The sequence below is a fragment of the Limulus polyphemus genome, unplaced genomic scaffold (genome assembly GCF_000517525.1).
Source record: "Limulus polyphemus unplaced genomic scaffold, Limulus_polyphemus-2.1.2 Scaffold768, whole genome shotgun sequence".
NCBI lineage: Eukaryota > Metazoa > Arthropoda > Merostomata > Xiphosura > Limulidae > Limulus > Limulus polyphemus.
This window is the reverse complement of record NW_013666378.1, coordinates 440,916-451,917: the sequence shown is the minus strand read 5'-3', so window position 1 is coordinate 451,917 and position 11,002 is coordinate 440,916. Positions and strand designations below refer to the sequence as shown.

The following is an 11,002-nucleotide window of genomic DNA, read 5'->3' as shown; positions in this document are numbered from 1 at the left end:
CTTTGTGCTTAATTACAAACAAGCGCATAAACATTCCGTAATCAGTGGTCTAACTATTTAATAAAACTATGAAACAATATATATACCCTTGCTCGATGCTCCCCAAACATCCAGGGCCCAGCATGGCCAGGTGGATAAGACGCTCGACTCGCAATCTGAGAGTCGCAGGTTCGAATCCCCGTCCCACCAAACATGCTCGCCCTTTCAGCCGTGGGGGCGTTATTATGTGACGGTCAATCCCACTATTCGTTGGTAAAAGAGTAGCCCAAGAGTTGGCGGTGGGTGGTGAAAACTAGCTGCATTCCCTCTAGTCTTACACTGCTAAATTAGGGACGGCTAGCGCAGATAGCCCTCGTGTAGCTTTACGCGAAATTCAAAAACAAACAAACCAAACATCCAAAGTAATTTAAAATATTTCTGCCTGAAACAAAACCGGTGTAAATTGTTATTTTAATTGTTTGACAGCACCGTTTTTGCTTGTTTCTTTGTTTGCTTGTAATTAATCACAATGGGCTATCTGTACTGTGCTGGCCACTAGGGGGCGCACTGTTTTTAATAGGTTGAGGTGGAGTTTCCGTTTAATATTGATTTTTTACCTATATATTAAGGTATTTTAAAAATTCTAATCGTGATATCTGTTTTTCATCTTTTTCTAAACATGATGACTTTACTTTATCTTAAATGATATTTAGAGTAATAATAAAAAAATCTATCCGGAGAAAAGTAAATTGATTGTTATTATTATTCCAATTCATACTTAAAATAATGAACTATTGTTGGATAACAGTCTAAGAAGTAAAAGGTAGCAAAGATCTCTATAAAGATTTTTACTATCTTCAGCTATCATTTAAATGGGCTCGCAATGGCCAGATGGTTAGGGCGCTCGACTCGCAATCTGAGGGTCGCTGGTTCGAATCCTGTCACACCAAACATGCTCGCCCTTTCAACCGTGAGGGCGTTATAATGTGACGGCCAATCCCAGTTCGTTGATAAAAGAGTAGCTCAAGAGTTGGCGGTGGGTGATGATGACTAGCTGTCTTCCCTCTAGTCTTACACTACTAAATTAGGGACGGTTAGATCATATGGCCCTCGTGTAGCTTTGCGCGAAATTAAAAAACGCACAAATAATTAAAATGTATTTCGTATTAGTTTTTCAAGAAATGTTAAATCTCGCTAAGATTATGCAAAAAGATTGCATTTCAGTGATAGGCCTGATTGTTTGTTTGTTTATTGAATTTCGCGTAAAGCTAATCCAGAACTATCTGCGCAGCCGTCCCAAATTTTAAAGTGATAGATTAGAGAGAAAGCAGCTATTCAACACCACCCACCGCCAACTCTTAGGGTACTCTTTTACCAATGAATAGTGGAATTAAACGTCACATTATAACGCCCCCACGAATGAAAGGACGAGCATGTTTGGTGGGACGGGGATTCGAACTCGCGACCCTCAGATTGCGAGTCGAGTACACTAACCACCTGGCCATGCCAGGGCCTGTGGCCAATTAGAAATTAACTGAGCTTCTTAATACCTGGCATAGTATGTATTATTCTATAACGTCTATGTTATGTTTTAGCAGTCTAGAGAAATAAAAAATGCCTGAATTAACGAAGTAGAAAATAAGTTAAAACTATATGGCTGTCGGTATTATTTGATGTCAGCTCTTGGTATGATGTCATTATTTGTTCTGGTTCCATTTAAGTTTGAAAATTATTTGGTAATACAAAACTGATTTGTTAAGCGCAACTGTTTACGTGCGAGTTTAAACCAAAATTAATATATAACTTTTTTTGTGTTGTTTTTTTCGCACTGTGGTTCTGTCCAAAAAAACAACTTAAATGGCACAAAAATATTTATAAGGAAAAATAGTGTCCATTAAATAATTCTGCTAGTTTTACTGAATTCCATTTTACTTTTTAAGATCCCAATTTGTGATACAATTTTATTTAACTTTTTTTTTTCAGAAACAAAACTATTACTGGTATTTGCGTAAATATCGCCTTTATACTAGCATCTGTAATATCCATAGCTCTGGTCACCCACTACAAAGACTTTCCTCCAGTCCAGTTGTTAATAAATCCTGATCTGAGGTGATGTACGTTTTGTTAAAATAAATAGAAATTAATTATAAAAATTTTATTAAACAGCAGGTAATTGCGTAAAGACATATTAGAAGTTGCATAAAAAAAATGCACACAATCTCATAGGTAGATAGATAGATAGACAGACAAATAGATAGATAAACAGACAGATAGATAGATAGACAGACAAATAGATAGATAAACAGACAGATAGATAAACAGACAGATAAAGAGATAGATAGTTAGACAGACAAATAGATATATAAACAGACAGATAGATATATAAACAGACAGATAGATAGACAAATAGAGAGATAGATAGATAGATATATAGATAAACAGATAAACAGATAGATAGATAGATATATAAATAAACAGATAGACAGATAGATATGTAGATAAACATACAGACAGATAGTAAGATAAACAGACACAGACAGATAGAGAGATAAACAGACAGACAGATAGTAATATAAACAGACCCAGACAAATAGATAGATAAACAGATAGACAGATAGATAGATAAACAGACAGACAGATAGATAGATAGATAAACAGACTGATAGATAGTAATATAAACAGACATAGACAGATAGATAGATAAATAGATAGACAGGATGAGTAATGACCGTAATTTAATCTCTATTCCGTGATATAGTCAACAAGCAGAATTCGCCCAGAAGCTATATTTTCTACCGTACACACATCTTGGACCATTTGCTATTGGCCTACTCCTTGGGTACGTTTACTGGAAAAATCCACAGCTCAAGTTTACAAAGGTAAGTTATCAAGTCTCAAGTATTTTCTTTGTTTAAAAATAAAACATGTAAAATTATTATCAGATTGTTTGTTTGTTTGTAGTGACAAACTAGAGGGAAGGTAACTAGTTAATAACGCCCATCGTCAACTCTCGAGTTACTCTTTACCAACGAATAATGGGGTTGGTCGTCCCATCATAACGCTACCACGTCTGAAGTGAAAAGTCTGTTCTATAACGGGTTTCTAACTCGAGAATCACAGATTGCGAGCTTAGCACACTCATCACCAAGCCACGCCAGGCCTACTTATCAAACAACGCATAAAACTCACTTCCAGACTTATTTTGATTTTATAATATCATTCAATTTAATCCATATGAAAATTTATCACTGGATAAAACATGTAACTCTCTCCTCCCTCAAAAAACAACATTTTCCCCAGACGTGGACCGGGCGTGGCTAAGTATTTAGCATGCAAGACCGTAAGTCGGGAGTTTCAAGTTCACGTCTTATTGCGCTCAATTCGCAATCTGCGGGTCGCGGGTTCGAATCCCCGTCACACCAAACATGCCCGTGGGGGCGTTATAATGTGACGGTCAATCCCACTATTCGTTGGTAAAAGAGTAGCCCAAGGTGGTGATGACTAGCTGCCTTCCCTCTAGTCTTACGCTGCTATATTAGGGATGGTTAACGCAGATAGCCCTCGTGTAGCTTTGCGCGAAAAACGAAAAACAAACACACAGACAGTCTTGTTGCGCAAAATTCACGTTCTGCACTTTGGGGTCATGGGTGTGTTATAAGAATGATGTTCAAGAGTTGTTATTGTGTAATTTTTTACTAGCTGTCTTCTTTCTGGGGTATCAGTTCAAAATTATGGATAGCTATTGCATATATCTGTTATATGAAGACACATCTTATGTTTTCTATCTGCTTTTATCAATGTAGGATTTTTTTAATATTTTTTGGTTTAATTAGTTCCTGTGCGCCTTTGATACAAGCACGTGGTCCAGAAAACCTTTGAGATTTGCTTTGTGTCTTGTGTTCTCTATAGCAGATAAAATCCAATCTGCCCTCGGGCATGTTGCGGTACGTCAGTGTTGAAAACGTCAACTACTGAAACGTCCATGACTGGCCGAGTGGATGATATTGTATGTTACAGCCAATTATCTTTATAATACATTGACTAATCATATGGTGAAGCTGTCAAAAAACAACAACAACAAAGGAACTAAGGTTTCTTCATCAATACAGAGTCTTAACTTTACAAAGTTATACATGGTCATCATCGTGCTTGTGTTGAAGAGAAGAAAAAAACTGTCAATTAAAATAGGGCTATTGTGCACTTTTTCTACGCAAGTACGCAAGTATTTTTATCTTTTTGTTGCTGTTGGACCCCAAAAAAAAATATTGTTTTCACTTTTAATCAAATTTATCCATTCTGTTTATTTTTCGTGCACCTTAAAACTCATCAGTTTTTAAATTCAGATTGGTCCACCAGGGAGCTATTAAGCATGCCTATTTAATATTTGCGCTGAAATCAATTTACCTTAGAACAACACATAGCCTTAGTGTAGCTTTGCACCAATACCAGCAACAATAAAACAAAAACCTTCAGGCATTAACTTGAAAGAATAATTAAAAATACTAAGAACTGGCAAATCTACATCTTTGACCATTGACCCGTTCTAGATAAAAGCTACTTTTAAGATCAAAACAATCGGGGCAATAGCGTTAATACTTTGAAAACCTGTAATGAAATAGTTATATTAAGACTACATGCGTCCATAACTCAAGTTAATATAACTATTTCATAACACAAATATTCGAAATAACAAAACCAGACCTTCAGATATTACTCATATATGTCGCGACTTTGTACCTAGTGTCATTCATTGTTTGTAATTGTAATTAAGCACAAACCTATACAATGGGCTATCTGTGTTCTACCCACCACGGGTATCGAAACCCGGATTCTAGCGTTGTAAGTTCGCAGACATACCGCTGTGCCATTCAACATGATATTATGAAATTTATGTAATTTTTATCAACTTTTCATGATTTTGCAACAATCAATAAGAAACGACCGTTCTCTCGAATAATCCTTTTTTTTTAGTGGATATTTATCAAAGGATTATTAAATTAACAGTTTCTGTCAATATTATTCGTCATAGATTTCACATCTCGTTTAATAAATTCTGACTTTAGAATTATTTTTTTCGTAAGTTGAATTTCTTTTAATCATTCAGTTAGAATTTTTATACTCCAAATGTAGAATCATTCTTGGAAAAACTTACAAGCTCAGAATAATTCTTCTTTAAATTAAGTAATGTTTGTTGAAGCTAATTATTTGATAATGAATGTCGGTATCAGTCGTCTTTATACCATACGTGACCAGTTTTAAGTTGTCTACGATGGTCTACAAACCAGGCACAGATTAAAATCATTTACACTGCTGTAGAGCATCTGTTCATTTCAGAAGGGAACAGATAATTGGTTATTAAGTATAATTAAAGCTTAGCACACTTAATTATTACCCATTAACGAGTGTGAAAATACATCAATAAATAGTTCATAATTAAAGCTTGTTCATGTATTTTCACACTCGTTAATGGGTAATAATTAAGCGTGCCAAGCGTTAATTATGAACTATTTGTTCATGTATTTTCACACTCGTTAATGGGTAATAATTAAGTGTGCCAAGCGTTAATTATGAACTATTTGTTCATGTATTTTCCCACTCGTTAATGGGTAAGAATTAAATGTGCTAAATAGTTCATAATTAACGCTTGGCACACTTAATTATTACCCATTAACGAATGTGAAAATACATGAACAAATAGTTCATAATTAAAGCTTAGCCCATTTAATTCTTACCCATTAACGAATGTAAAAATACATGAACAAATAGTTTATACACTCAGTTATAAGAAAATAGTTTATTTCAACTTAGTTGTACATTGTTATTTTGTTAAGAAAAAAATATACCCAATAGATTATCTGTGCTTTGCCCACTGGAGGTATCGAAATCTGATTTTGAGCTTTATAAGCCAACAGACGTGTCGCCGAGCCACTGGCAAGCATTAGTTGTACAAAACACGTTTATTTGTTGTTAAGCGCAAAGCTACACAATAAGTTATCTATGCTCTGCACACCGCGGGTAGGAAACCCGATTTTAACATTAGAAACCCTACGACTTGACGCTGAGTAACAGGTGGGATAAGGTAGGGGGGGGGCTGAGAAGACACGTAGGATCTAAAAGTTTGGTAAATCACATTTTTAAAAAAATCTGATAACATCCCCAGCGTGTTTGACAGATGGACGTCTCTTCATACTGGTGATGCATCTATCCAAACATATTAACACACAAAAATTTAAAAAATACATTAAATTATTAGGTATTTATATCTTTATTCTTATGTTTGTTACCATATATATATATATACATATGTTGTTTTGACAAAGAATATCAAGGTATTAGGATGGCCGCTGGCATTTGGTTTCAATATGGCAGTTGTGTATGGAGTTTACCCTTGGAATAATGGAGCTGAACAAAGTCGACCTGTAGTTATATTGTATGCTGCAACACATCGTATAGTGTGGACGTTAGGTGTTGCTTGGGTAACAATGGTCTGCATTACTGGACAAGGAGGTAGGTCCAGTGACAAACATAATATAAATTACATCTTTTGGTTAACGTTAACTATTCAACTAATACATATCAAATGTTGTTATAATAACAAAAACAAAAACCTGTGATATTTCTTAACCCAATCCGTGATTTGCCCGAGATAACTCTGGCTCCCTCAGCGTTATCAAAAAATACTTGCCCGAGCAAATCAATTATATCTCGCCGTATTTTTAAATGTTGCCCGAATTTATTCGCATGTTATCACATGTTACAATCAGTGCTCGCTAGATGGTATTGGAAATGTTGTTGCACTGATGTCCATCGGATTTATACTGAAGCATGTGTCATAAACACTAGCGAAAATCGTTCCTACTATGCACTGTAATTTCATTGACATGATATATATATCACGCGCAAATCCATATATTTAACGTTTATTTATCGAGTATATTTTGTTCAGAAATACAATAACAGATCATATAAATACTCTTGTTTAATTAATATATATAAATATGGGCAATTAAAAAGCGAAATAAACAGTTTTGACTTTTTCGAGCTCATTTCTAGAAAACAAAGAAAAAGCCTGACACGGAAGGGGTTAAATAGTTCACAAAAAAACGTATTTTTTTATATATATTGTAAACATTAACTTATCTAATGCATTTTTGTCAACGAAATTACAAAATAAAATTCGAACTGATAAATAGTTTGCTTTCCAACATGTCATAAAGAGCTTATTTTACCTTAAATATATATCAATAGTTCACGTTGTTCAGAGGTTCTAATAGTTGCGGTAGCTACTAACTTACAACTTCCAGTTATACATAGGTTCTAATAGTTGCAGTAGCTTCTAACTTACAACTTCCAGTTATACATAGGTTCTAATAGTTGCGGTAGCTACTAACTTACAACTTCCAGTTATACATAGGTTTCAATATCTGCGATAGCTACTAACTTACAACTTCCAGTTCTACATAGGTTACAATATCTGCGGTAGCTACTAACTTACAACTTCCAGTTATACATAGGTTTCAATATCTGCGTAGCTACTAACTTACAACTTCCAGTTCTACATAGGTTACAATATCTGCTGTAGCTACTAACTTACAACTTCCAGTTATACATAGGTTACAATATTTGCTGTAGCTACTAACTTACAACTTCCAGTTATACATAGGTTACAATATCTGCTGTAGCTACTAACTTACAACTTCCAGTTCTACATAGGTTACAATATCTGCTGTATATGTTAGCTTACAACTTTTATATTATTACTGAGGTTTCCACACTAAATAGAAATTAAACAAATCTTACATAATCTATGAAGTTTTTTGAAGAAAATAACTTAAAACTTTTGTTTATAAAATACAAGTAGATCATTTCAACTCATAATCATTTTAGAAGTATCAAGTAATTAAATAGTTACTTTAAAAAAATTTTCACCATTATTGTTTGTTTTCAGGCGAAGCTACAGAACGGACCATCTGTTCTGAGTGCGCCAATTGTAGCGTTATGAGCGTTAAAGCTTACCACTGAGCCACCAGGGGTTTTCGCTAATACATAAACTAAAAAAGAACCAAACTAACATGGTTGTATTAAAAACACCCTCTTTATAAAACAAAACCTTTTACGGAAGAAAACGCGCGAATCTTTGATTCAAAAATAGACAATGAAAACCTGTAATCAATTAGATTAAGCAAATCAACTAGAAATTTCTTAATTATAAATAGAAATAGTATGCTAATTAAAAACTCGTCAACAGTGTTATTTTGCCTTTTTATTGCTTTTTTTATACTTATTTTAATTTAGTCTCAAATAAAAGTCTATGTATATTACAACGCCATTTATAAAAATGTTAAACAAATGCTGTATCAGAATATCATCCAACATGTAACCTTCTTTTTTTTATTTTAGGTATCATCAACAAAATTCTTTCTTGGAAGTGCCTAATTCCATTGAGTAGAGTAACATTGGAAGTCTACCTACTTCACCCATTGTTACAGTGGTTGTACATGGCTTCACTCCACGACAGGATCTATGCAAGTCATTATAGTGCTGTAAGTGTTTCTTGGATATCAGTGTGGTGATCACGTAACAAACAAGTTAATATTTTATGTGTTTTCTATATCTAACCCATTAAGCAGATTAACACTGGAAATCTACCTTATTAACTCATTGATTAACCATGGGTCAATAAGATAGACTTGTTATGTCACTCTGCCTCTACAACTACTGTCAGTAGTTGTAAAAGCAGAGTGACATAACAAGTCTACCTTATTGACCCATGGTTACAGTAGTTGTAGAGGCAGAGTGACATAACAAGTCTACCTTATTGACCCATGGTTACAGTAGTAGTTGTACTTGGTAGAGTAACATTACAAGTCTATCTTTTTATTTCATGGTTACAACGGTTGTATACCACAAAATAACATTAGATATTGTACTCTGTATATCCCACAATAAACAAGTTTTAAGTTTTATGTAACAGAGTAATTCCTTTAATTATTTGTTTGCAAGTATTATTATGCAAATTTTAATGTATATTAGTATTTGTCATAAAGGTCTGTATCACTCTATAAGTGTATTATTATCAATATGGCATAGGCTTACGTTCAAATATCAGAGCTTTATGTTACAGGAAAATTTTACCTCTATATAATAATTTTTTTCAATATTTCTTAAGAAAATCTGGTTCTTAACATGTGTTCTAACGTAACCAGAACTTCGTGATCATTTCCTTTTGAGACTCAGTATAGTTTTTCTTTACTTACTTGTACAGGACTGATTATGTTATATTAAAATTATTTTGAATGTGCATATCATTAAATCACTTCACCACCACAGCCGGTCTAAACTCGGGGTGGAATGCTATGTATCAAGACTACATTTTGACATTGTTTGACGTCCAGTAGATCGCTTTGGGAAGGTTATGTAACAGTCCTTTTCGATGCAAAGTATTGATACATTTAGATCATAAAGATGTATTCAGATTGGATATTTAGAATTTCCAAGAGAAATATGTCTCTTATACTTTAGAAACTACACAAATATGGATCAACTTAGTGCACCAGGACCACCCAGAAAGATACCCACAACAAGTCGAAACCCAGGCATGATAAGCAAAGTATGCCGTCTTGTAAAATTTGAGAATCCACGACACAGTGATCAGTAGCAAAAGCAGCCCATGTGCCTCAGACAACAATGCCACCATAGTCAAGAAATATCTCTACCTAGAAAAGGGACACAAATCACATTTACACACTCGCTTCTACAACATATCAATTCAAATTTTGCATACCTTATGCAACTTGAAAAATGAAGCAGGAATTCATGCTTTTCTATATGAAGACATAATGGTAAAGTCGCTGGATCTTAACTCCTATGGTTTTATGTGCAATCAGAATATTTAAATAAGCATTAGAAAACTGTCATCCTTATACTAAATGGATTATAGAAAGTCTCAGAAAGGAGGAATGTGTTTTGAAAATAACAGTCTTAAGACAAAGACTACGCTGCAGGGGTATTAACAAAATGTATGGTCAGCAGATAAAGCATGACCTGACCGGCGATAGGAACTGTAAACTACATGGTGTGGCTTCAAAATCGTTTTAATATAACGTACTAAACCTCTGTATAATAAATATTATGAGAATTCCTAATTTTGCCCATACATGTTTTAACTTGAAATGATATACGTGTGAATAAACATATGTATATAACTAAATGTTCACATATTTAAATACAAAATTTACTTGAAAATTATTAAGGGTATACTGTGTTAACAGAAGATTGTCTAGAGAACGAATTAACTGCACGCTGAACAATCTGCACATTCGCTTAAATAAAATTATTGTTTATTTGTTGTTAAAGCACAAAGCTACATAATATGCTATCAGTACTTTGGCCAGTGCAGGTATCGAAACCCTATTTTGAGCATCATAACTCCTCAGACATAATGTTTATAAGGGGACAAATAAGGCGCTAAACAGGAAATCGCATGAAGATGGTTATCATCCGTCAAGAACAAATTTTGTTTGTTTGTTTGTTTGTAATTAAGCACAAAGCTACACAATGAGCTATCTGTGCTCTGCCCACCATGGCTATCGAAACCTAGATTCTAGTGTTGTAAATCCGCTGACATACCGCTGTGCTACTGGGGGGCCAAGAACAAGTTAATAGTCGGAACAAAACAAAAAATAGCGAAACAGTTGGAATGTTAGTAAATCATACCTTTCTGTTTCTACTTTATCACACGATATTGTCCTATATTTCGCGTTATTTTTCACTATTTGGTTTTCCTTTTTAGCATTTAATTTAACTAAACGTGCAGTATTTTTTTCTTCTTTTTTTTACGTCGTTCTAATTCCTTCCTTAACTGGTACCCTGTTCATGGAAACGCTGACCTCCTTTGATTATCTGCTTATCGTTACTGAAATATAACAGGAATTTCATGCTTAAGCTTTCAGTCATTGTCTCGCGAAAACTTGAGAATAAACGTGAGTTACACGGTTGTGGCCCGGCATGGCCAGGTGGATAA

At 34.3% G+C, this 11,002-nt stretch overlaps 1 protein-coding gene across 1 annotated transcript in view; it reads left to right on the top strand.

Annotated features, from left to right (window-relative positions):
• The window catches only part of LOC106460436 (nose resistant to fluoxetine protein 6-like), a 19,629-nt gene that overhangs the window by 6,529 nt on the left and 2,098 nt on the right, over nt 1-11,002 (top strand). The window contains exons 3-6 of the mRNA XM_013920131.2: nt 1,963-2,088; nt 2,738-2,858; nt 6,300-6,486; nt 8,380-8,522. Coding sequence (XP_013775585.1) covers nt 1,963-2,088; nt 2,738-2,858; nt 6,300-6,486; nt 8,380-8,522 — 577 coding nt within the window. The remainder of the gene's footprint in view (nt 1-1,962; nt 2,089-2,737; nt 2,859-6,299; nt 6,487-8,379; nt 8,523-11,002) is intronic.